The 27849-nt window shown below is 36.6% G+C and overlaps 3 protein-coding genes and 1 long non-coding RNA gene across 5 annotated transcripts; 2 read left to right on the top strand and 2 right to left on the bottom strand.

The window, feature by feature from the left end:
- Nucleotides 1-307: 307 nt before the first annotated feature.
- Nucleotides 308-9781, bottom strand: gabrp (gamma-aminobutyric acid type A receptor subunit pi). 2 transcript variants are annotated; one of them, XM_059516700.1, is made up of 10 exons: nucleotides 9236-9781; nucleotides 3873-3956; nucleotides 3676-3788; nucleotides 3512-3579; nucleotides 3204-3421; nucleotides 2994-3076; nucleotides 2744-2881; nucleotides 1534-1686; nucleotides 1238-1431; nucleotides 308-1149 (listed from the first exon to the last, which is right to left on the bottom strand). In XM_059516700.1, exons 2-10 carry the CDS (start codon nucleotides 3923-3925, stop codon nucleotides 832-834), a joined length of 1338 nt encoding a protein of 445 aa, XP_059372683.1. In that variant the 5' UTR covers nucleotides 3926-3956; nucleotides 9236-9781; the 3' UTR covers nucleotides 308-831. The 2 variants fall into 2 exon arrangements, with proteins under 2 accessions (XP_059372683.1, XP_059372684.1); XM_059516701.1 differs by lacking the exon at nucleotides 9236-9781 and adding an exon at nucleotides 5969-6201.
- On the top strand, nucleotides 1278-3166 carry LOC132110109 (uncharacterized). The gene is made up of 3 exons (XR_009424587.1): nucleotides 1278-1412; nucleotides 1542-1711; nucleotides 3033-3166. It is a non-coding gene; the product is annotated as an uncharacterized LOC132110109 (long non-coding RNA).
- A 13406-nt stretch (nucleotides 9782-23187) lies between the features above and the next one.
- foxi3b (forkhead box I3b) lies at nucleotides 23188-25406 on the bottom strand. The gene is made up of 2 exons (XM_059516699.1): nucleotides 24610-25406; nucleotides 23188-24307 (listed from the first exon to the last, which is right to left on the bottom strand). The coding sequence occupies exons 1-2, from the start codon at nucleotides 25199-25201 to the stop codon at nucleotides 23745-23747; spliced, it is 1155 nt and encodes a 384-aa protein (XP_059372682.1). The 5' UTR covers nucleotides 25202-25406; the 3' UTR covers nucleotides 23188-23744.
- Nucleotides 25407-26111: 705 nt separating this feature from the next.
- Nucleotides 26112-27052, top strand: syce3 (synaptonemal complex central element protein 3). The gene is made up of 3 exons (XM_059516698.1): nucleotides 26112-26241; nucleotides 26476-26584; nucleotides 26665-27052. Exons 2-3 carry the CDS (start codon nucleotides 26476-26478, stop codon nucleotides 26850-26852), a joined length of 297 nt encoding a protein of 98 aa, XP_059372681.1. The 5' UTR covers nucleotides 26112-26241; the 3' UTR covers nucleotides 26853-27052.
- The last annotated feature ends 797 nt before the right edge of the window (nucleotides 27053-27849 follow it).

Genomic DNA, 27849 nt, shown 5'->3' with positions numbered 1-27849 from the left:
AAGCAATAGGATCATAGATGATCAGTGATTTGTTGGCGGTGATGCACGAATGGTGGTGTTCTGATAGTAAACCCGAAGAAGAAAGCCAAATCTCCAAATGTATCACTTAAAATGGGTGGATGGATCCATGGATGAGTAGATTGGGTGATTGAGTAGTCAGATGTTTCATTACTACTGTATCATCATAACAATTTGATTGATAATGTACTGTAAACACTAATGTTACATATTAGCTTAGGTGATTATTAGTGACAGAATATATTATATATATAATATTGCATAATCGCATACGTTTGTTTGTTTGTTTGTTTTTTCATTCCTTTTTTAATCTTAAAACTGTATTCACAGGCTTGAATTATATTTGACAATGTGGAATCAGATTGTGGACCCCACTATACAGTCATACATGCTTACACGACCATTAATGCTTTTATTTAATGCCATTTATTATGGTCAGTGCTTATGGAGTTTACAGCAACCCTACAGCGCATTACATTTAACTAGCAAAACAAAGCAAGGAGAAAAACTAAACAGGTAACACATTGAACCCTCCAATAAATCAGTAATGTGAAGGTAATTGCGAACAGCGTCCTCCTTTGTGTCCTGCTGCAGATCAGTCTGTATGGTGATTTATGTGTGTCCATATAATCTTCACTTTTATTATTGTGTAGAAACACTTGCTTCAGTGCAGCAATGAACCAAGTCCAGCTCCTTTTATACTGCACTATTTAACTGTAATTGATGGGTAATTGATCAAGTCTCTTCACTTTTACAGTCATTTGTGTAATACTTTGTTCATTAATGGAGATGGGAGGTAAAGTTATTTATCCATCAGAATAAAAGGTAGTAGAGCCAGTAGAAAATATTGACAAGGAGAAATACCATGGGGAAAAACACACGTGCATGTCTGTCGATGTTGTTAGGATTCTCAACACTCATTATTGATGCTGCGCGGCGAGACATCTGCTTTACGGAGGACAAACTGCACCCCTTCTCTTTCTTCTTGTCTGTGGCTTCATTCCCTTCACATGTCACAGATTGCTCAGGCGTCTCCTGCTGAGTGGATTCTTTTGTCTGCATCTTTTTGGGTGATGCTGAATTTGCCAAATGAGTCGTACCATTTGACTCCTCGAATTCTTTGAGTAGTTCCTGTGAAAATTGAATGTAAAAATGAAAAAAATATAATAGGTTGTAAAAATGTGTCATTTTTTTTATCCACTATCCAGAGGTTTCTCACCCTTTGCACATCTACAATGGTCTGGTGCTGCATGGTGCAGAAATGAGCACAGGCATATTCCAGCAGAGCTCCAAAGATGAAGGTGAAACAGATGCCGAGATAGACGTCGATGGCCTTAATGAAGCAGTTGGCATTGGGAAGTGAGGTCCTGGCACCCATCATTAGTGTGGTCATGGTAAGAACAGTGGTCACCCCTGTCAAATAAATTGATTTGACAGAGAATATTTAGTTTATTTCATGAAGAAATGTTTTGTAGCATATGTTTTCTAGGGTAATAAGCTCTTAGAATCACTGGCCGATGCAGGTGCGAGCTGGAACGGAGGACTGACTGATCCAGAAAGACACCCATGACAGAACCACCAGCAATGTTGAGGGCACATATGTCTCCAGAATGAAGAACAAAACATTTCTACGTAAAGAGAAGTGCAGAACTAGCTTCGGATAAAAACCTGCAACAGATCCAGAATATTGCAGGTGATTAACTGTAAAAAAAAAAAAAAAAAGCTTGCAATTTTCACAAAAAGTATAAGAATGCTTCATTAAAAATTGTTAATTGATTAACTGTAAGATATCTTATCACAAACAATGAAAATGGTAAATGGTTTAAAAATTGCATTTTCAAGTAAAAAACATAATATATATATATAGCCCCTGAATGACACATATATATTATTTAAATATTTTTGTTTCTTCTCATTTTGTTATCAGTAATGTACATTAAAGTGTTTTTTGCTATGTGTATGTTTAGTTGCTTTCCGTTTTACCACGGAAAATTATAATTGGTAATTGTAGTAATTATTAGTTATTATTAATATAATATAATATTATTATTATTATTATTATATTAACATTGTATCACTTTAAAATGTGTGATAATACGTTGTAAAACATTCAGGTACCAACATGCCATCTAATAGCTGATAGATTGTCATCGTATGTTAGGGTTTGGATTTTTTTTTTGTTTTACTGTAAATGTAACAGATTTTTTTATACACTGTAGACAGCCATTTTTAGCAGCACTAACAATACCAAAATTATAAATTTGATTACTAGGAAATATATGACATGAGTAAATCTACAGTGCTGCCAAAACCTTGTATGAATTTTAGTCCATTAAAAAAAATTCAATACCAACAGCAACAACAACACAGATGATTAAACCAAGTAGCATCTGCAGAAAAAAAAATATGCTATACAGTTGTTTGTTTTCTCATTCTAAACCCTAAATCTCTTCTTGTGGAATAGTGGTGCTTGTGCTATTTTCTTAGAAATATAATTTGGATGATCTTTGGAAGTCTGGCATAAGTGTCCAAATTCTTTTTTTTTTTTTTTGGGTGGGGGGTTGTAAACCATGATTGCACTGTAAGCTGCTTAGAAGTAAGACGTCTGCCAAATGCATAAATATAAATGTAGAATGTGGCTAAAATACCATGACTGAGAATCATTTTTAATAAAATAAAATGAAAAAATTACCAGAACATTCTCAATAAAATGTGATGCGTTTACCTGTTTCATACACCGCTTTAGATATGGTTGTGTAGTAGCTCTCCACACTGTACTGAGCCAGACGCAGTGTGTCTAACCCCTTCACTGAGTCATTCCCTCGGGTCCAGTAAAACACCACATCCTGTAAATTATAGCCCCCTGAACATGCATGCACACACATAAAGATTTAAGGGTCTTTACAGCCTGCTCTCGAATAATCATTAAAAGAAATTAAGCGAAAACCATATGCATTTGTTTTGAAAATGCTTACAGCTTTCTAATTGCAATGTACACTCTTGTCTATCCATAGGATACTTGGTGAGATCCATGTTGCAGGCGATGGTTGCTGTAATGCTGTGGAGAAAAAGAGGAATATTGATTGAACCATTTCAGTGGGAAGGTTCCCCAGATGCACATACATCTGCCCGGAGCACCTGTTCAGCCTTTGGTAAGAAGTTATAAATTCAGAGTCAGTGTTTACCGAAGAGCGTAGAGCACAGTGCCATTGCTGAAGATGCGGATCAAACGGTTCTCCACAGTTACATCATGGAGGAAAGAACGCTTAGAATCAGGGATGAATGTATCAGGGATCCACAGCAAAGAAACCAGCCGCCCATCCAGACTCAGACTTTCATTTCCAGGGAATATCAGGCGAGAATCTCGCCAACGTTGTCTTAGGAAGATAGTGGCTGTGTAGTCCTGAAAGTGCATGAACAAAATTGATCAGAATCTTATTGATCTGTTGCCTGAAGCTTCTTATCAAAGTAAGTTTATAAATTCAAATAGTACCATGTTAATCTCAGAGATGGCATCAATGCTGGCAATATCCAAACTCATTCCAATTTCAACAGGCCCCTCTGTGGAAACGAAGAAATGTGTTTTTATTATTCGGATTTAATTATTTAAATGACTGTACATGTTTTAATTCTCCATCAATATTTAATTAGCCTCACGGTTAAAGTTTGGCCTTAGGTATCGATTGTAGCCTTTCATCAGCCTCTGTATGGTGGGCTGCAGTTGCGAATCATTCCACTCGGCGTAATGATTCCCATAAAATCCTCTTTCACTGGGAGACCGGGAGAGATGTTAACAATGTGAATGTCCGGGGATTGTTAGTGTCAGTGCGTCAGATGTTTATCTCTTTACTCACCCATTTGTAATAAACAGAAATAGACTCATCCAGAACAGAAGATAGAGTAGCATTCTGTGATAATGTGATACAGATGAGCAGTGGCTGTGAAGAGGATTTAAGAAAGAAATTGTGTTAAAATCGTCCCCATCAAGGACGGAATATGGCCCTATGACACCCTGGGAACCAGCTGCTCTGATGGTCCTACGTATCTTGGCATCCCAAACTATACAAATTAGAGAGTAAGATTTTGTAATTTTGCCTTTTTATTCTACATTTTCCTGTTGAAATTTCTTATGGTCGTATGGATTTATTTCTTATAATTGAGACTTTTTGTCAAAATTATTCCTGGAAAACTGAGGGCTGCAGCTTTAGATTATCATTTAGTTTAAGTGATAGTTCACCCAGAAATGAACATTCTATCATGTTACTCAAACCTGTATAATTCTTTTTTCTTCTGTTGAACATAAAAGAAGATTGTTGGTCGGTAGAATTGAAAATACAGTCATTGGGCACCAGAACACTTTTGGAACACATCTTATTTTATGTTCAGCAGAAGAAAGAAAGTCAAACAGGTTGGAACAATTTGAGGATTAGTAAATAATGACAGAATATTAATTTTTGGATAAACTATCACTGTGTGGCTGATGATAAAACTGAGTGATACAAAAATGTATGTAGGTTTCTACACTGGGTTCCTGCTGTTTTGATGATTAAATCACTTTTCTATTGCCTTTTTGGTCACTTTTGATTACTAGATAATAATAATAATAATAATAATTAAAAGAACAATTAGCTAAATAAATAAATATTTATATGAAAAAAATGTTTCTATTTTAGAATTGTCATGACTTTTCAAGGCCTGGTAAACACAATTTTAAAATTCTTTGATATTACCAGATTTTAAGTGATCGTGGGATCCCTGTCTGCAGTACCTTTTTGCAGTATCAATACAAAAACTCTCTCTCTCTCTTTCCACCTCTCTCTCTCTCTCTCTCTGTGTGTGTGTATATATATATATATATATATATATATATATATATATATATATATATATATATATATATATATATATATATATATATATATATATATATATACATATACGTATATAAATACATATATAATTGTTAATTATATTAATACACTGTTGAATGCCATTAACATTGTTAATTGAGCACATTCAAGCACCCTTTGTCTAATATTAATTTCATTGTTTCCAGGTGTCTCTCAGCTCAAGGTGCTAGGGCAGTGGTACTTCTTAACCCTCCTAAGTGACCATAAACCATGCAAAAGCCATCCCAGGACTTTACCACAAGATGGCAGCGGTCCTTTATGCCCACACAGAACTGCACCACCAACAGCTTTTCATTCATGTACCATTTTATTTAATGCACAACTTTCCAGTCACTCTTTCTCTTTACTTTAAGCTTATGAAGCTGATTGCCTTGCCTCAAGACACACCACCAATTACCACTGCAGTTATTGACATGCGACCTGAACAAGAAGCAGTCTGTACTGAAAGGTGCTGGACCATTTTACCACAGATCAGCCCCCACCAACCATTTCTCTCTCTCTCTTTCTATCTGTTTCCCTTTATTCTAAGACTCTCTCTCACTCCCCCTCTTTTTCTCAATGGATTCTTGTAGATTAGAGCAATCTTTCAAAATGTCAGTGCACTTCTATCTCTAAAACAGACCTATTGCAACCTGAGGTGTTACAGAGTATAAACCTTGAGATGATCATTTAGCGATTTCTGCAATTAATATATATATATATATATATATATATATATATATATATATATATATATATATATATATATATATATATCAATTTTTTTTCACAAGCTCTCACTATTGCATTAATTTAAAAATGCATATTAACTGCCAGAATTTCCAGTTCAAGTCCTATCACATTTATTCTCTAGAATGTAAATAGTGTTTCATCTTCTTGTAGGCATGTCACTCATCGCATCATTGCCACTACACATTCTTTCTTATTTCCATCTTCCCATTCTTTAATTATTCCTCTCCTCCTCCACCACCCCCTCCCTCCATCCATCATCTGTCCCCATCGCTGTCATGCCGCATGAATATCACAATGACAGCAGTTACCTGTGGAGATCACTCGTCTTGGTCTCTTTCTCTCTGTGTTCCAGCTAAATGTATCCAGGTGTTCTCAATCCTTTTCTTTGTATCCTGTTTTTCTTGAGTCTCCTATGTCTTAATTAAATATCTTATTGTATCTTGCTCTCTCAGCACGCAGTGTGTTTCCTTCATCCAAGCATTGCTTCCCTCACACTCATCACTTGACTGGCTCAGAGAATAACCCCTCTCTGCATCCCCATTCCCCCAGCCTCCCCCCAGTGACTCTCTCTCTCTCTCTCTCTCTCTCTCTCTCTCTCTCTCTCCCTCTGTCTCCCTCTCCCTCTCTCTCTCTTGTGTGTTCATGTGCACAGCTGTGTCAGATGCCTCTCATGGCACCTGTAGTTTTATTGATGAATCTCTCTCATTACTCGGTTCTCTATAAAGCAATGTCATTAACAGTCTCATGTGGCTTGTGACATGCTGCATTCTTCCAATCTCTCTCTCTCTTCTTCTCACTCAGTTGCCCCCTTCCAGTTTCAACCTCAATGCTGATTTGCTCTTCCTTGTAAATTGACATCACATTTTGCATTGATGTCTTTCATCTCTTTTGTTTCCCGTATCCCTATCATTTTTGTCACACCTGTTACTTTAGAATTTTCTGTGAGATGATCTATGTCATTCTATTTCCCCATTTCTCCTTTCTGTGTCTGTCTCTTGTCACTCTATATTCTCCCCATCTTTTCATCCTGCTTATCCGTATGTTCTTTTAGGGTTCCTTGGGGAGAATGTTTGTCATTCCACAACAGGGATTTTCACTGCTTTTTCTACCACCAACTCTTGGTCAAATCTGGCCTATACAGAACTTCTGCAACACAAACCTGTTCCACAAATTTGAATGCAAATAATTCACAATGATTCACACTCCCCATGCACCTTGTGTGTGCATTGGCTATTTAGATTTGAACTGCCCACACCAGAAAAAAAAAAATTATAATTGTCTGTCCAGATTATATTTTAAATATATGCTACATTTATGTACTAAACAGTGTTGCTTTATGAAATATATTTTTCAAACTGACAATAAATTGACTTTCAAATTATTTACCTTTCAAATGCCAAATTAAATTACAAAAATGTACTTCAGTGGCAAGAAAATAGATTCTTAAAATAGATTTTGGTTAATTGCAATATATTTTGGATAATATAATTTTGCGATAGATAGATAGATTCATATCAGCCAGTGCAAGGACTTTGAATGAGTATTTGTGACAGTTAAAATAATATGTTCTATTTAGTTCGAATGTAATCTGAACATATTGTATTTGTCATGTTGTCACTGACATGTGACCTACCAGTGTGAGTTGCATTGCTTCAATATCATTCACAAATCCTCTTCTGTGGCCTCATGAAATAGTAAAGTGGCCACTGGGTGCACACTTCAATCTCCACAGAAGTAAATAATTGGAATATGAATACCATGAATTCGGATGCTGTTTTTCACCTACTATATAGCCTTTAAAGTTGTTTCTTAGAAGGTTGCATTTTTTGCTGCAAATGTGTACGGAAAATAAGAGAACAAGGAAATCAACAGATTCAATCTGGGCTTGGTTATGGCTTCATTATCACAATTCATTCACAAACTGACAGTCACCACTTATAAGCTACTACTAAATATTGTAGAAACGTAATTTTCTGTAAAGTTGCTTTGTAATGATTTGTATTGTAAAAAGCGCTTGAATTGAATTGAATTATATCAAAGACAGCAGTCTTTTTTTCTGTGTCCACGGTCTCATCGATTTTTGTTCTGCAGTTTTCCATTTATACTTTTGTCAAATGGTCAACTGCCAGAGAGGGGCAGTGGACCTGCTTTAATCATTCCCCTGCGGATTGACTGGCTCTCTATAATTGAAGCGGACTCCTCTCAGCGTCCTAAGGCTTTAAGCCCACACAACATTGTAAACAGAGGCGCAAGATTCAAACCGATGGATAAATAAATGTTTGACAGCACAGAGACACACAGGTGATGCATCAGTAAGCTCAATTATATAACCTCTGCTCTCTTATGAAACCAGGGAAGCCTGGTTTCCTTCTTGGATTAATATTTATCTTCTGGTGCAAATCAGAAGGAAGACCTTTTCAAATGACGCCTCCACAGCTTCGAAACCTACACTGATGGCCATTGTTTTTGCGAGGTCTGTGTAAGGAGCTCCCAGCCTCTGCTAGCTTATTTGCAAAGATAATAGCACTTAGCTCCAAGAGGCACCAGGTGCACCCTAGATGAAGAAATTGCCTGTCATCCTCCCCTTTAGACCTGTAGACATCAGGCTCTGACTGACCTACCGAGTGCCAGCAGAACAGCTTAGACCAGCTTGTTGTCTGAGCCAGTGACTTATGCCTGAATTGAACCGAGAGCTGGAGAGGTTTATTGTAGAAAATCAATTGACCTCCACCAATCATCTCAGCATGTGAATAGCTATTTCCTCCATCCTTCGTTCCCATCACAATCCACTTGATAGATTGTCAACACTCCTGCTTCCTTTTCACCCTCCTCTGATGCTCGTTTCAGGTTGTCTTTAATTCATGTTACCTTCATCTGTCCTCTTCCCATTTTTGCCAAGACCTTCACAAGCTGCCCTGTCTTATAATTGTCTCCTCTCTATCTGCTTTAGTAGATCACTCTAGACACTTTTATAATTATACTTTTTATAATCTGTGTGGCAGTCCAGCTCATACATTAAAATGACTTCATATGTGTCTCATGACCTCATTTGTCATCACATGTCTTAGATAAATGCACCAGCTTTCCATTTACATGCAGGTTAATTTTGTATATCAGCCTGAGTACTTGCACATTTCTTTCTATTTTCATAATTTATACTGCCCTACACTGATCTAAGACCCAAAAAGGTTACAGCCTGATGTCATAATTTGTTTTTAAAAGGACAGTTCACTCAAAAATCTGTCATTTACTTATTTTTACCCCATTTCGTTCCAAATCTGTATGATTATTTTGAAAATTGACACAAATACATTGTATTTTCTAGTTCTTAAAAAAAAAAACGTCTACAGTATATACTGATGCTTTTTAAAGAACCCAGAAACCAATATTCTGATCTTCAAAACAAAAGAAAACATTTAGTTGATTTAATCTTCAAAAAACCTTATAGCCAGCTCTCGTACCATGCGAAATGCTTCTTATTAAAAATCCTAACAACCATTATTTTATCTTTCTGTCCTCTTCCATTTAACAGACTTTAAATTCTCACTCATTCATGCAAAATTTGCTGTACTCACCTTTTTTGTTTCTCAGCTCAGTCTTGAGTCCGGTTGTGAACGGTAAAGGTGTGCTGCTTGTGAGGATGTGCAGATTCTGTGCCTGTCCCCTCTTTAAATTCTCTATGTTCTCACTCTCTCTCTTTCTCTATTTTTTATTACTCTGTCGCTCTCATTTACCCTCTCGCAGGCAGGATGTACTCCAGTTTTCTGCGAGGAAAGAGAGAGTTTCTTGTCTGAATGCCAACCATAGGAATGATGTGGATGAGCACATGGCATTAGCACAACTTGGTCTATGCCACACTCGACCCTGTGGGCACTGAACCAAAAAAGAGTTTATAGGATATTATATATATAGGATAATATAGGATTATATATATATGATAACAGTCAGATCATCAGCTGTTGTGTGACATTTTTGACCATTTTATCTCATGATCTGCAGTGTTTCAAAAGGAAAAAGAAATCAAATATGATAATCTAGAGGTTTGTAATCTGCTTACATCCACTGGAATTTCATCAGAACAGACTCCTAAGAGATGGCTGCTAAAAGTGGTGAAGAAGGGTGAGCAATTTATTAAATATTTTATATTTAGATGTCAATTTCAATTAAGCTCCTGAATCTTTTCTTTCCTTTTATAACAGGCGACACACACATCCTGAATAAATAAACAATAGACTGGAATCAGCGCCACCCAGGGTGACCAAAGACCTGAACTGACCAATCAGGATTCATCTGGGAAGATGATGAAGAAACCACTCCCACATCCACCTTCAGTGATGAGAGGCAAGTGGGATTTTGCATCAGCGTAAACAAACAACCTCTTCTCTTTTTAATATTCATCTGTGGATATGTCTATTTTAATTTCCCCTGAGAGGTTTTATCCATTATCTTTTCCTTCTCTTTACTCATATAATTTTTTAATGTCTGCATTAAAGAAAACAGTTGGCTGAAGCATTTGCTGAAAGACTGTCAATGTCATAGTTCCTTTGACAGCAAGTAATGCCAAAGTAAAAGGAATTTGCTTAAGGAGAGAATTAAATAAAACATTGGTAAATAAAGAGGTGAGGAAATGAGGGCTGTGGGATTTCAGTAGCAGTGCACTGAAAATGTTTGTGTTGTGAAGCAGCTGGAATAGAATGAGTGCAGCAGAGCTCTACCTTGTGCACACTATTGACACATTCATTAGTGCTACATAGGAGATGCATGCACAGTATGCCTAATTTATTTCTCTCTCCAGTGAACAATTTAATTGACCAACACAGAGAAAAGTTTAAATTTCAGTACATGCATGCGAACTGCAATTTTTCCTCCTATTAGCAATACAATTTTAATATAGAGAGAGATAAATATACATATGCATTGGAAGCCCATTATAAAGCAAAACATTACATAAAAAACATTTACCACAAAACAAAAAAACATTTATTTCTGTGTGTGTGTGTATATATATATATATATATATATATATATATTCTAAATCACTTAATTAAATACTCATCAACTCAATTATGTTTATACATTTTTTTATTTTATTTATGCAGTGCCGCCACCTGCATACTAATGAAAATCACCTTTTTTCTAGAGTTAATTTGTTTCATTGTAAGTCACGTTACATATCTAATGTAAATCACTATCATGAGTGTAATGAGGGAAGTGGGCTCAGAGACTGCCCTGTAGCATGAATCTACACACAATTTATTTCCATTTGAAAGTCCTTTTCAGGCCCACTGTGGAGGCGTGTTGGTATATGCTGATGAATGCTGTATGTGGGGGCCACATCTTACCTTAGGCTAAGTAAGTGCACTAGAGTGAGGATACCAGCCTGATCAGCATGCATCAGTGCGTACATGCTTCTGGACTCATGACTTTGTTGGATGATTTAAAGGTCAACTGCCTGGGTGAAGACGTAACATGTAAGAAGGTATCTTTAATAAGTGTAAAATTATATTTCCATCGATATGTTTTATTTATTTTTTTAAATTTTAGTTGCTATATTTAGATTATTATATGTAGTAAAAGCAATAAATGGTTAGTATTTTCCCATTCAGATGGTTTTCACACACAGTACTGTGTTAAATAGTAAATTAGAATGGATAAGAGTTTCTAAAATTTACCTCCCTCTTAGTCAATAAGTTAGACTTTCTCCTGGTGGCTTGATAGGTTAATTTAATTAAAATACCTGCAAAGAGGTTTAAATCCCAGATCTACAAACACAGTATGGTCCATTGAATCGGAATATCATTAGCTTTTTTTCCAGAGAATATTGATTCCACAAAAATCATTCTGTAATGCACATGCATTTTCACTTCTTCTTCAGGTCACAGCTGACCTGAGACTCCAAGTCTTCTCTGAAGCTCCCTATAAAATTAGTTATAACCCTAGCTAAATCTCTTTGCCACTTTGCCAAACATATTTGATTTGACTTACACTGCACTGTTTTAACCACTAGGGGGAGCAGTAGATATACAACCAGAACATCACACTGACTGCTTTGTGTCTCACTGCAAACCATCTGCAGTGACCAGATCCGATGATTAGATGAATATCAGGGTTTGAAGTCCCAACATCAACCATAAGCCTTACACTCAAGGATGTGGTGAGGCATCTGTGGGACATTGTGTTTGCTCATGAAACATCTCAGCTGTTAGCTGTTGAAACTAATAAATAACAGCCATCATGTTTGAAACCAGCAGCCAGCAGAGTTGGGGCCAAATGTCTCATAACACTCAAGAAGTTTTGTTTTTTGTCATGTTGACATGTCAAATATTTTAGGGGGAAATAACACAGAACAGTCCATTACACTAAATTGTTTGTTGTCTCTCAACACTATTTTCACTAAATATTCTATATAAGCCCTGGTACATGCCAGTTCATTTAGAGTGCTGTGCTCCCCAGATATACAGAGGCTAGTACCATCTGGAACAATCCAAAAGTATGAATGCTGTCATGTTGGGATGGAATTTGACTTTGGACCATAGACGTGGAATAATTGTTTTCTTCTGTTGACATTTGTCTTCCTCTCGATGTACATTTTGTTGAGTGCACTCAATGGATCATGGCTTCTCTCTCCTGTCATATGGACTCCTTTTCCTTTAAGGACCAAGAAGATGAAAATGGTACCTTTCTTTGGCATGTGTGTTTTTTTTTTTTTTTTTTTAAAGGCTATTGTTTTGTTTTTCCTCTGATTTAGTCAGTGTTTGGATAATAGGGATTGCTTTCGATTCTTAGAATGATTGTCTGTGTAAATTCATGGAAAAGTGACTGATTTTGAATCAAAGTAGTTGAACTGAATTAAATATGTACAATAATGTAATTAAATAATGGTAAAGGTTTAAAAATTGAGTCTATTTTATTTTGTTATTAAATACATTAATAAAATACTTGTTCTATGTTTTTATGAAACTTTAGCATGTTCTAATCTTTAGATGTTGTAATATTTTAAATATAATTCTTTGTGTGTGTGTGTGTGTGTGAGAGAGAGAGAGAGAGAGAGAGAGAGAGAGAGAACAAATAATACATGAGTATTTATTTGGGGTTCAAACTTAATCTGTTCAAAAGTACGTTAATGTGACTTTGTAGGAGAAGCTTAGCTGTGTGACAATAATTCAAGGTCAGCCTCTTTATCCTTTGTCTCCTAGCATGCGTCTGAAGTGTGTAAGACTATTTACACACAACAATAACCTGGAACTGGATGGTCTTTCTTCTGCCTGATTCAGTGAATCAGAGTTTCACCTCTCTGCCTGACATCTTGGTGTTGAGTTTACTAAACATTGCTAATCAGTCAATACTGTTTAGCTAATAACAGTGCAGCGCGTGGTTACTGTTTTAGTTTTGGCGTTGTAGAAGTTGGCAGCAGTGTGCATTGCCCTTTTGGGGTTGGGGGTTAGTCTCATTCAATGTTCCCCATTTAAAAAACAATTAACACTGAAAAATCAACAGCCTTACAGCTTGAAGCTTATCAGTTCTGTCATCACCTTTTGACAGTTCGATTTCAGTTCATTGGCCCCTTCTTCTGGAACATGTCATAGTCTTGATGGATCTGTTCATGTCTGTTTAGAGTTTACTCTGTCAACACTGCACAGAACCAGCTGGAATGCACCCGACATAACCCCCTCCCACACTAACACTGCAAAGTAATACTATGAATTTTTAACCTATTTTTTTTGTTGTTCTAAGGATTCATCATGGCTTAAGAATGAAAAAGCATATTTGGTTCAGTCAGGATTGAACCAAATCCTAAGGCTTAGAGTGACAACCCTAACAAAAGTTTATACCATATATTCATTCTAATGTGTTTATTTGGTGCTCAAGGAAAAACAAACTGTAAAAACAGTCTTGCAGTTATTTGAAATAGATATCTTGTGTAACATTATTAGTGTTTCTGCTGTCACTTTTAATCAATCCTTAAAAAAATCTTTTTATTTTATTCACGATGAGTCATACTTGTATAAAACATATAAATCTTACAACACAATACATGTCAAGTCAAGTCACCTTTATTTATATAGCGCTTTTAACAATATAGATTGTAACAAAGCAACTGAACAGCATTAAATAGGAAAATAGTGTGTCAATAAAGCAAAAATGCAGTTGATCATTGAATTCAATGATGTCATCATCCAGCTCAGTTCAGTTTAAATAGTATCTGTGCAATCAAGTCAGCGAAAGTGTTCCCAACTAAGCAAGCCAGAGGCGATAGCGGCAAGAAACAAAATTCCATCGGTGACAGAATGGAAAAACCTTGGGAGAAACCAGGCACAGTCGGGGGGACAGTACTCCTCTGGCCAGACTAAACCAGCATTTCAATTCCAAGCTGCAGCAAAGTCAGACTGTGCAGAGGACTCATCTGTATCCTGTGGTCTTGATCTGGTGGCTGTCTAGGAGACAAGGTCTTGACTTTGGATCTGTCTCTGGGGCTCATCTAGTTATCCTGGTCTCCGTTGACATTCAGGGCTGTAGAGGTCCTCTGTAGGTGCTATTCCACCATCTGGGCTGGATCTGGGTGACCGCAGTGACCATCTGATCTGGATACAGACTGGATCTGGTGGCTAGGGTGACCTCGGAATAAGAGAGAAACAGCCTAATATTAGCGTAGATACCATTCTTCTAACGATGTAGCAAGTACACTGCTCCGGGTGTGTGTTCATGGTGTGTGTGTGTTCACTGTTGTGTGTGTGCACTTTGGATGGGTTAAATACAGAGCATGAATTCTGACTATGGGTTACCATACTTGGATGTATGTCATGTCACTTTCACTTTTACTTTCACATCGTGTGCTATGGGAAGCGTTCCCGGTTCCGATTTTCCTAATTAAAGCAGCCTAAAAATCAGGATTTGAATATTAGAAATGTGTTAGTGTGTTATGTGTAAACCAGGTTAAAGAGGTGGGTCTTTAATCTAGATTTAAACTGACAGAGTGTGTCTGCCTCCCGGACAATGTTAGGTAGGTTATTCCAGAGTTTGGGCGGTAAATAGGAAAAGGATCTCCCACCCGCAGTTGATTTAGGTATTATCAAATTGCCTGAGTTTTGAGAATGCAGTGGACATGAAGGACTACAGTGCAACAAGAGCTCATTCAAATACTGAGGTGCTAAACCATTCAGGGCTTTATAAGTAATAAGCAAGATTTTAAAATCTATACAATGTTTGATAGGGAGCCAGTGCTGTATTGACAGAACCGGGCTAATATGGTCATACTTCCTGGTTCTAGTAAGAACTCTATTTTGGACTAGCTGGAGTTTGTTTATTAAGTGTTGAGAACAACCACCCAATAAAGCATTAAAATAATCTAACCTTGTGGTCATGAATGCATTAATTAACATTTCTACATTTGACATTGAGAGCATAGGTTGTAATTTAGATATATTTTTGAGATGGAAAAATGCAGTTTTACAAATGCTAGGAAAGATTGCTATCAAATATCAAGTATTGACAGAGCAGACATCAAGTCTTAGTATTTAGGTTATTAAAGAGTTTTTAGGTCCTATAATTAACACCGCTGTTTTTTCAGAATTTAGCAATAAGAAATTACTCCTCATCCAGGTTTTTATATCAACTATGCATTTCGTTAATTTTTCAAATTGGTTTGTTTCTCCGGGCCTCAAAGAAATATAGAGCTGAGTATCATCAGCATAACAGTGAAAGCTTACACTGTGCTTCCTGATGACATCTCTCAAGGGTAACATGTAAAGCTTGAAAAGTAACGGCCCTAGTACTGAGCCTTGAGGTACTCCATACTGCACTTGTAATTGATATGATACCTCTTCATTCACTGCAATGAATTGATGGCGGTCAGATAAGTACGATTTGAACCATGGTAATGCACTTCCATTAATGTCAGCAAAGTTTTCTAGTCTATTCAAGAAAATGGTGTTGTCAATAGTGTCGAACACAGCACTAAGATCGAGCACTAATAGAAAGATAAAACCACGATCAGATGATAAGAGCAGGTAATTTGTAACTCTAAGGAGAGCAGTCTCAGTACAGTCTAAATCCTGAATGGAAATCCTCACAGATACCATTTTCTCTAAGAAGGAATATAATTGTGAGGATACTACCTTTTCTAGTATCTTGGACAGAAAAGGAAGATTCAAGATCGGTCTGTAAATAACTAGTTCTTTGGGGTCTAGTTGTGGTTTTTTGATGAGAGGCTAAATAACAGCAAGTTTGAAGGTTTTGGGGACATATCCTAATGACAATGACAAATTAATAATAGTCAGAAAAGGATCTATGACTTCTGGAAGCACCTCTTTTATCATGTATGTATCACAAATGTGGGAGGGCATATGAATCTTAGCTTTCTATCTTTTTTTTTTTTTTTTGCAAAAATTATTTAAATTTTGGATATTTTAAATAACAGTAAATGTCAGACCCTCTGCAATAACACTGTGGACTAGTTGGCTACCCCTGGATAACTATATTCATGTCCCGATTCTTAATATTTAAAAGGAATATGTTCTAAAAACATGATGTTGAAAATTAATAGGACTGTCCTGTTTTTTTTTTTTTATATATATATAATTACTGTTTATATAAGATAATTAAAAAGACATGTCAGGACAACTTGTACTTTTCTTGGAAGTCAGTGAAGGGCCCCACTACTGACTGTTATTGGCTGATAGAATGTCAAAATCTTTTCCTGGAATACAGAAACAGCATCTCGAACACATTGTTTTGGCAGATTCTGTTTGAAGGACAGGTGTGTGCCACACAACAGGCAGCAGGTGTAACAGAAGATTTATAGATTTTAATCACATTATACTGTTGAGAAATAATTCTGCCCCAAGGCTACAGGAAAGAGTGTGGTTGATGAGTGGATATTGAGTTTAGATCTAGTGAAATACGTCAACAGAAAGCAAATTAGTCAAACACAAATGTACATTTGTGAAAATCAGTGATTACTGACCTGTTGCTGTAACAAATCAGAGATAATGTGCACCTATGTGAAACAGACTGATGTCTTTGTAGACTTTAATTTATTTGTTTATTTTTTGCTATGTTTCATTAATTGTGGTCTCATCTGTCTGCCTACATCCTTTCGTAATTTTTCTGTATGGCTGTAGGCCAAATCTGATCAGAAACAACAACAACAAATGTGTCTTTGTTAAATCCTTTGAATGAATTTTCCTTTTTTTTTTTATCAAATAACTAATCAGCTTACTGTGAAAGATATGAGAAGGCAGCTTAAAAATAATATTCAAATCAGAGATACATATCACGGGGCAGACATTTTTCATTTGTAAATTGCTTTGTGTCAGCCAAACTAATATATTATGAATGCAGACTGCTGACTGCAGCCACAAAATAATTTTTATATATAAAAGCCTAAACAGAACGATATTCTATAGACTTTAATTTATATTTTAAGGTGTATTTCGATTTCCAGAGAGACATCAGTAATTTTAAACTGCTGTCTGAGTGGAAAACATCATACAGTCTCCATACAGATAAGCCAAAAAGAAACCCCGGAGCATTTCCAAATGGTAAAATAAGCAGTTGGTAATTTGCATCATTACATCAGTGAGAGGGTGTAGAGTTTTCAACCAAAAGCCAGCTTTACTAATTCGCTTTATTGTTAGGTTTTGTAAGACGTGAGTGTTCCTTGTGTTTCTTTTGGCACATTTAAAACAGACAGTACAAAGTGGAACATGTTCTTCTTCCCTACTTTCACCTGCCACTGCTGGTCGACTGGCATGGAAATGTATACGATATGCCACGGAATCTATGCACTGCTGCATAAAAACAGTAGCAAAATAAGCAGGGATATATGTCATATGCAAATATACCATTTGCAGAATACATACCTTTCTGTTAGAAAAACTTTCATTTTCTGCTGTTAATATGCGTGTGAATAATGTTTATCTTTCTCTTTTTCCAAGAAACATTTATGGTTCACAGGCCAACAGAAATGATCAGAACTAATCTCATGGATGAATGCAATAGTGCAAATGATTCTTTGGTGTGCTGAATAATTGATTGTGTTTTGCATGTAACATTAACAAAGGAATGGCCTTAGTAATTAATCCACATATTCCATACTATATCAAATTCTTCATCTGAAGAGGAAATTGCCTTGGGCAAGCATTTGCTTGAGGGCACATTCTCTACACTCATTTGAAGCTTGTGCTCAAAAAAACAGAATGTAGGGACAAAAATCATGGAACCCAGATTTGGTTAATTCTTAAAAAATGGAATTCCGTGATCTCCTGGGGTGTGTTGTGAGCTGTTATGCAAAACAGTTGTTATATGATCTGAGCTGAGGTCTTCATGGTAAACTTCTACCTGCTTAAAGATTCCCTTAAGTCAGTAAAGACTGTCAGAAACAACCATGAATTCTTTTTTTTCTGACAGGATAACTGATTTACTGATACAACATGTCTGTTGGTGACCTTAACCACTTGGTGAAAGTTGCCAAACAAAGTTCTCCATCATGTAGACATTTTATGCCTTTTTAAATTGATATCTTGAAAGTACAAACACACATGCTTACACACACCACTCCTGCTCTAGAAAATGCTCCGGGCCATGGACTCCAGTAACAAAATTGAGTGTCAAGAAACTGTTCAATGTTTTTCTATTTTATTTTATTATATATCGTTCATGTTCTCTTATGTTAAACATGCATTTCAGTCATCTACAAAGAGAGTATTTGTACACTTAAGCAACACTAAGACACCTAAATTAAACCCAGGAAGTTTAATTATAGGCATATTTAAATTTCTTTACTTTACTTAATTTCATTTTTTTATTTTATCTTCAAGAAACAGCTAAAAACACATCTCTTCAATCTACACTTGACCCTTGAACAGAATCACATATTTTTATTAAAATAAGATAAAAAAAAATCCCTCTAACACTAGTATTCTCTATTCGTTTTCTGTTCCATCTGCTTGTTTTCTTTTTATGTATTATTTAAAAAACTAAATATGTACTGCATTGTACTAACCGAGACTTTTCACAGCATTTACAGATTATTACTCTTTTGTTGGTTTTGATTGCTACTGTTGTCCTCAATTGTAAGTCGCTTTGGAAATAAGTGTCTGCTAAATGCCTAAATGTAAATACTGTATCTGTGACCAAATATTTTTAAATTAATAATTGAAAAAGGAAATTAAGGTTGTTACAGTTTTATCACAATACCAAAATACATGTACATTTTCACTGTTGTTTTCTATACCATGATCAAATTGGGGTGACAAAAAAATATCGGAACACACTCCTTTTAACAAGTTAAGTTTTTATTTAATTATTTTAAAATAAAAATGTATTTAAATAATTATACATTTTTATTAAAGCATATAGTCTTAAAAAAAATCTAATATATAATAATTATTTTTAAAAGATCAAATAAAAAGTCAGTAATAAAGTGATAAAATCCACAAATCTATTTCGACATATTATCCGTTGCAATCTCTATCACTATGTCAATCTCTATCACTATGTAAATGTCAATCATTACAATTTCGTGAATTAGGTAACTCATGGAAAGATAATTTATCAGATTCCCTCCAGTGTTGAAATGTAGCTGTCATCCCAAAAACTTGGCAGAGCATAAGTTGGCTGTTGGTCCTTTTAGCAGCATGGAAAACAAATATTTATTCAAATCATGAATTGGATACACACTGAAAGCTTGCAAAAGCACTTCCTACTGTATATAGTCATTAACTCACTGTGTTTCAGCATGACTGCAAAAACTCTTGTTATAATCTGGCATTGACCTTAGTAGAAATGTAGTAAATCACAGTATGTTTATATTTGACGACCAGAATGTTTATATTACATATAAATATATAGTATATTTATTGTTTTAGAATATCAAACCTACAACCCGAATTCCGGAAAAGTTGGGACGTTTTTTTAAATTTTAATAAAATGAAAACTAAAGGAATTTCAAATCACATGAGCCAATATTTTATTCACAATAGAACATAGATAACGTAGCAAATGTTTAAACTGAGAAATTTTACACTTTTATCCACTTAATTAGCTCATTTAAAATTTAATGCCTGCTACAGGTCTTTAAAAAAGTTGGCACGGGGGCAACAAATGGCTAAAAAAGCAAGCAGTTTTGAAAAGATTCAGCTGGGAGAACATCTAGTGATTAATTAAGTTAATTGATATCAGGTCTGTAACATGATTAGCTATAAAAGCTTTGTCTTAGAGAAGCAGAGTCTCTCAGAAGTAAAGATGGGCAGAGGCTCTCCAATCTGTGAAAGACTGCGTAAAAAAATTGTGGAAAACTTTAAAAACAATGTTCCTCAACGTCAAATTGCAAAGGCTTTGCAAATCTCATCATCTACAGTGCATAACATCATCAAAAGATTCAGAGAAACTGGAGAAATCTCTGTGCGTAAGGGACAAGGCCGGAGACCTTTATTGGATGCCCGTGGTCTTCGGGCTCTCAGACGACACTGCATCACTCATCGGCATGATTGTGTCAATGACATTACTAAATGGGCCCAGGAATACTTTCAGAAACCACTGTCGGTAAACACAATCCGCCGTGCCATCAGCAGATGCCAACTAAAGCTCTATCATGCAAAAAGGAAGCCATATGTGAACATGGTCCAGAAGCGCCGTTGTGTCCTGTGGGCCAAGGCTCATTTAAAATGGACTATTTCAAAGTGGAATAGTGTTTTATGGTCAGACGAGTCCAAATTTGACATTCTTGTTGGAAATCACGGACGCCGTGTCCTCCGGGCTAAAGAGGAGGGAGACCTTCCAGCATGTTATCAGCGTTCAGTTCAAAAGCCAGCATCTCTGATGGTATGGGGGTGCATAAGTGCATACGGTATGGGCAGCTTGCATGTTTTGGAAGGCTCTGTGAATGCTGAAAGGTGTATAAAGGTTTTAGAGCAACATATGCTTCCCTCCAAACAACGTCTATTTCAGGGAAGGCCTTGTTTATTTCAGCAGGACAATGCAAAACCACATACTGCAGCTATAACAACAGCATGGCTTCGTCATAGAAGAGTCCGGGTACTAACCTGGCCTGCCTGCAGTCCAGATCTTTCACCTATAGAGAACATTTGGCGCATCATTAAACGAAAAATACGTCAAAGACGACCACAAACTCTTCAGCAGCTGGAAATCTATATAAGGCAAGAATGGGACCAAATTCCAAAAGCAAAACTCCAGCAACTCATAGCCTCAATGCCCAGACGTCTTCAAACTGTTTTGAAAAGAAAAGGAGATGCTACACCATGGTAAACATGCCCCGTCCCAACTATTTTGAGACCTGTAGCAGAAATCAAAATTGAAATGAGCTCATTTTGTGCATAAAATTGTAAACTTTCTCAGTTTAAACATTTGCTATGTTATCTATGTTCTATTGTGAATAAAATATTGGCTCATGTGATTTGAAAGTCTTTTAGTTTTCATTTTATTAAAATTTAAAAAACGTCCCAACTTTTCCGGAATTCGGGTTGTACAAATCTATGAATTGGTTTAAAAATGCTTTTTGAAGCCACATATTTAAGAATAATGATATTCCCATCATCACGTGAATGTTACGGAAATCATAAAGCAGAACTTGAAGGAACCTGCTCAAGCTCTTATCTCGAGCAGCTAATGTGCTGTCTTACAACATATTATCTCTCATGTCATCATCACATGAATACAAATGCTGACAAATTTTAAGTTTAATTGAAGCACTGCCAAAAACCATGGGCTCAGCAGTAGCCTACATAATATGAAGTGAAAGTCTCGAGAGAAAAAAAGGGAGGAGTTATGACAGAGTGACCTGGTGAAACTAGTTCTAGTTCTTTCAAGGTCATCTTTTTCTGCAATGGTTGACAATGGTTGACAAGGGAGGTGTTGTTGGCGCTGTGTTTTTAGACCTTCGTAAAGCTTTTGACACAGTCAACCATCAGGTCCTTATTGCCAAACTCTCTACTTTTAATTTCTCCACTTCTGCAATTAAATGGTTTGAGTCATATTTAACTGGTAGAACTCAATATGTTTCTGTGAACAACCATTGTTCATTAGCTCTTAATCTATGCACAGGGGTACCACAAGGATCGATACTTGGCCCACTTTTGTTTAGTTTATATATCAATGATCTGCCATCAGTTTGCCTTGATATCAATACATTAATGTATGCTGACGACACTGTAATTTATGTGCATGCCAAGACAAAACATCTGGCTGCTGCCGAACTGACCATAGCTATGGATAAGATCACCAATTGGCTAAATTGTTCATGCCTTCAACTAAATCTAGACAAAACTTTGGGAATGTTTTTTACAAAGAGACAATGTAACATTGTGCTAAATATAACGATTTTAGGTCAAAACATTAGTATTGTGACACAATTTAAGTATTTGGGCGTCATTATTGACTCTAATCTCTCTTTTAAAGCACATATCAAGAAAGTATGCAATAGGGTCAAGTTCAGCTTAGCTAATTTTAGATATATAAGAAATGCACTTACTTTTAATGCTGGCAAATTATTTATGGATGCCATGATTATGTCACATCTAACATATTGTCTGACAAGCTGGGGACAAACTAACAGTTTATCACTAAAGCCATTAGCTATTCTTTATTAAAAAAACTCTCAAAGTTCTGGACCAGAAGCCTAACAGTTCACATCATTGCATTATTCTTAAAAACCATAAACTGTTAAGCTGGGAAGATGTTATCAAATATAAAAACATCTGCCTGGTCGACAAAATTTTGCATAAAACCGCTCCTGCTCCTTTTAATTCATTTGTAATCTGACGTAATAATGGCAGTCAGACCACCAGAAGCACCACACGAGGTGACCTTCTAATCCCATTCAGGAAAAGCACATTTGGTCAATTATCGTTTCCTGTTACAGCAATACAAAACTGGAACTCACTGCCCACTATAATTAAAGACATACATACATATTCCACCTTTGCTACACACCTTAAAAACTGGCTGTCCGACAATTATAACTGCATACATTAATCTGAAAGTTGTGATGTGTATTTGATGTGACATGGTCATGCTGCTGCCATTAGATTTTTCTGCTGTCTGTTTCAATGTTAGGTTTTGTCTGTGTTATTATCGTGTATGTTGCTTTGTACTGTTTTAATGCATGAACTGCTTATATGCCTTTGCAATTTCTGCTTGTTTGTTTGTGCTTGTCTCATTTGTGTGCCACATGTTTGTATGTCTTATTCCATCTTGCTTATCCCTGTTGTAAATATAATTGTATTGTTTTTTATTTGCTGTATGACTTTTAACAACTGGCCGGGGACTACAGCTGGAAATTAGCCATAGAGGCTAAAGCTGCTCTTTTCATTAAAAGGGATTGTCCACGTTATTATAAACTAATAAACTCAAACTCAAACTCAATTCTCTCTCTCATGGACAATCTGAGATATCTGAGATAAAGTTTGATTTTAATACAATTAAAAGGGATTTGTTTTTAATAAAATACAAACAGATTTTCTTAAATAACATTACTGAATAACTGAATAACATAACAGTCAGTTTTAAATTTAAATATATTTTATTAAAAAAGAAGCAATATACACCCAAAGACCTCATAGTAAAATAAAATAATAAAATACACTCCAACATTCACGCATACCCAACTTTACAACTATACATAAAATGCATACAATACAAAGACTGACAGTATCATATGACAATACCAGCATACAGCAGAAGAAAATCTGCTTCACCGTGTGTATTTTCACTGGAGTTTCTCTGCCCACATAAGAAGATTCATCTGTTCTGTTTCATTACAGGTGCTTGAATTCGGTGTCAGTAATATGAGTTAAGTAAGAATTAGATAGGTTCCTAAAATGGCCAAGTCAGAACTGCTGGTAACAGGGGCCTTTGCTAGAGTCAGCCTGTCATATCTCATGCTGACTAGGCCATTCCTGTGGGAATTCATTTGTATCTTGTGCCCACAGAACTCAAAGGAGTTCAGTTAGGCCAAAAGCAGGGTATAGTTTCAGGAAGACAACAGTTTTTTTCTTCCCCCCAGAGTCTGGCGTGAATTTTTCTTTCTGTTTTTTTTTCTGTTTTGGCTGTCACCCGCTTCCCTTCCTATACCTCTGTGCCCTCCCGAGGGTAAAGAATGCTTGTTGAGCTCAAACCAGGGTAGAAATGCCCATTAAACTGACTGAGAACAGGTCCGCTGTAGCCTAAAGCAGAATGGGAGGGTGATGGGGAAATGGGGGGAGGTGGGGGCAGAGGTGATGCCCACTCGGACACCGTGGAGCTGGGGGAGTAAGTGCCAAACCCTGTGGGTTGTGAAGCTCTCTGTGCTCCGTCCACTTGCAGACTGAGTGCAAAGGGACGACTCAGGGGATCTCCTTCCATGTCGAGAGAACCAGCTACACCAGACATCTCAGTCAGGAAGTTGCTCAAGCATGGTGATGGACCTGTGGTTGCGGGTGGAGTGCCCTTTTCAGGCGAAGTGGAAATGTCAACAGCTTGATTTTTTGGGCTGCCCCTGCCACTACTGTCTCCTGACTCTGAGCTCAGATTCCCTCCAGAACTGCTATTCTCTGGGATACTGTCAGACTTTCTCTTCCTCTTGCGTCTGAAGTTGCCATTGTCAAACATTTTTTCACAATTCGGATCTAAGGTCCAGTAATTTCCCTTACCTTTAAAATGAGAGATAATTTGCACAATAAATACAGTCAGATTATCAAAGAAATCTAGTTATTATATGGTGTCATTAATTATTTATTAAAATGCTAAAATTAAAAACTATCAATTGAAATATATTCATACATTGAATATTAAAATGAATCAAATTGCTAAATATAACTTTTATATTTATATAAATAATATATAACTAAGAATTACTGTGTAATGTGTATAGTTTATTATTACTATATAATTTTAGTTGTGAAGAGTTTTTACTTGATTTAATAAATGAGAATCAAAGAGACAAAACACTCACCTGGATCATCTTCATCTCGTGGAACCTTTTTGAAACAGTCATTAAGTGAGAGGTTGTGACGAATAGAGTTTTGCCATCCTGCTTTGCTCTTGTTATAAAAAGGAAAGTTATCTGCAACGTACTGATAAATCTGACTTAGAGTGAGGCGGCGATCTGGGGCACCGTGTATGGCCATCGCAATAAGAGCTGAGTATGAATAAGGTGGCCTGACCAGCTTCATAAGATCCTCCTGAGAAGGCATGGAGAACCAGCTCAGTTCACCACCAGGACCTGGTCCTCCAGGTCCCAAATAGGGCCTTTGTATGCCATAGTGCTGGGGGACAAAAGGAGGTCCTGCAGGGCCAGGCGGTCCACCCAGATAGGGATTGCTATTCATACCTGGGCTGTTAAACCACAGGTAGGGGTTAGGCGATGAGGCGGCGTAGTCTCCAAGTTCGTATGAGGAAGGATTTGTTCGCTGTGGACTCGGCAGTGATGGTGGTGGATAGTAGCTCTCGCTGTACAGACTCAATTCTGGAGGCTCTTGTCCCAGGTTTGGGAACTGAGGGCCACATCTCGTCGGAGACTGACCTTGAGATTCATAGGCTGTCATTGTTTAGTGATCCTGATGTGCTCCACTTGGAAAGTCTTTCTCTCTCCTTCTCTTCCCCTCTAATGACCTGTAACGTTACTTCTTTTTTACCTTTTGGTCCAGGAATATTTTCAGTAACTAAGATTTTTCCAGCTGGAGTTGTCCTGCGTGTGTCCTCTCTTAGTGCTGTTGTGCTTCCTTCTGCTGTTTCAACAACATCTGTTGCACCTGTTTTATTTATGCATAGGCTATGTAGCACCGCCTAAGTCCCACCTTGTTTAATCCTTCCACGTGTGTATAGGCTCTTCCTGACACAGCCCTCATAACCACCCACCCACCCATCCACAAACCAGCAGCACCACCATCACCTGAAGGCATTCACAGGGTTTAGCCTGACACACTGGAATTTTCTGTTACGAACCACCTAAAACTCCTGAAAACATATATTCTTGAAACCATTTTTTTTCTTCATAACTTTAACATCTCAAAATATTTTATGAACAACAAGCACTTACTTATTGAAGGAAAACGTTCAGTTCCAGCTTTTATTTGTCAGTATGGTGTTTACATTCTTCTCATTCAACCCTTCTGTGTATCCACCACCATCAAATCATTTCCCTTGTCGAAAATGTTGGTTGCAGTTAATTAAAGCATGCAGAAACATTTTAGCTAAAAGTGCTTAATGGTAAGTTCAAACTCTATTGCATTGGTATTGTTATATAACATTTATTTATATGTGTTCATTCTTTCATTTAGCTGGCCACGCCAGGACGTTAGAGATGACGTCATGATGTCAAATAATCTATTAATCGTTTTATTAACATTTTCATTGAAACGAACACTTTTAAAGAACCGATTCGTGTAAATAAATCGGATGTCCCATTACTGCAATCACGCTGATGTTGCAATCACTACTGATACACGCTGATAAGAAAGCGAAATTGTATTTATGCACGCGTGAGAGAGCCGTTAAATCTACGTGGCGCGTGCCTTGCTCGAGCTATCAACAGCAATAAAACACGAAACATTAAAAATCGTCTGCAGTTCGTTACATTTCCAAGGTAATTTGCTTAAGTTATGCGTTTCTATACACTCTACATGTATATTCATTTTATTGACGTAGTTTAAAGCAACTTGTTTGAATAAATAGAAAACGGATTGACGAAAAACGAGTAACGTCAGAGTTGATTATGTAACATTACGTGTAAAACGTATTATTTCATCGTGAAAATGTAACTAATTTAGGATACAGAAACAATAATCCAGCGGGAGTAACAGAATTTGCTGGTTTTTAGATGTCTGACGATATGTCGAGTGTGCAATCAACTGAGGACTTCAGTCGTGAGAGGTTACAACTAAATCAACATTTGGAGAAGATGACTGAACAAATGGAGAATGCTTCAGGTAACTTTAGATAGCAAACAAATACTGCTTTGAATATAATAATAATGCTGTAAATGAAAAATCATTTTCTTTGTCCTCAGTGAAGTTGTCTTGGATGGCCTATGATATGGTTGTGCTACGGACTAGTCCAGATCTTGCAGAATCCCTCAAGTGCCTGGAGAATGAGTTCCTTAAGTGCAAAGCTGTTATTTGTGGTCCCACAGATGGACAAGATAAAAAATCTCATCTTGCCTCTGAAGAACCTAATATTCCCCAAGAAAAAAGTTAGAGTTTCAGTGTAGAACAGAGGCAACTAATAGGAAGATGTTAATGGTGTTAAAACTAATGGAGTTAGATCTGCCAGGGTTGTTTGGTGACACCATATAGGCTTTTTGTAATTTAACATGATTTGATTCCCTCATACAAATAAATATCAACAAAGCAGACATCCTTATTGTGAATCTGATTAATGCAACTCATTAAAATGCACAGATCTGAATGGTTTTCTCATTACATCATTTTGTATGCAGATCTCTGTGTTCTTCCAAATGAGTTTAGTGATTTATTGTGTTTACACTTTCGGAAAAAGTTCCTAAACTAATAGACAAATCTTATTAGAATTATTCATGAGGATTGTGAGAAATGTGTTGCATCTAGCATGCTAAAACACTGTTCCATTTTTAGACCTTATTGTGTTGTGTCATCCATCTGTGACCCTGGACCACAAAACCAGTCTTAAGTCGCTGGGGTATATTTTTAGTAATAGCCAAAAAAACAAAAAACAAACATTTTATGGGGCAAAATTATGTATTCTTTTTCTCTTTTTCTTTAATGCAAAATGATATTTTGTACATTTCTTACCATTTTTTATTAGTAATATGCATTGCTAAGAATTTCATTTGGACAGCTGTTTTTCTCAGTATTTGGATTTTTTTTTTTTGCACCCTTAGATTCCAGATAGTTGTATCTTGGCATTTAACCCTTCCAAAGTGCACACACACAGCAGTGAACACACACACACGGAGCAGTGGGCAGTCATTTATGCTGCGGCACCCGGGGAGCAGTTGGGCGTTGAGTGCCTTGCTCAAAGTCATGTCAATCATGGTATTGAAGGTGCAGAGAGAACTTTACATTCACTCCCCCACCTACAATTCCTGCCAGCCCGAGACTTGAATTCACAAGCTTTGGATTGCAAGTCCGAGTCTCTAACCATTAGGCCACAACTTTCCCAATTTATGACTGGTTTTGTGGTCAAGGTTCACATTTAAGACAGAAAGTGACCATAT

The sequence above is a fragment of the Carassius carassius genome, chromosome 29 (assembly GCF_963082965.1).
Source record: "Carassius carassius chromosome 29, fCarCar2.1, whole genome shotgun sequence".
Classification (NCBI taxonomy): domain Eukaryota; kingdom Metazoa; phylum Chordata; class Actinopteri; order Cypriniformes; family Cyprinidae; genus Carassius; species Carassius carassius.
The sequence above is the reverse complement of the archived record's forward strand: the minus strand, read 5'-3'. Positions and strand labels throughout refer to the sequence as shown.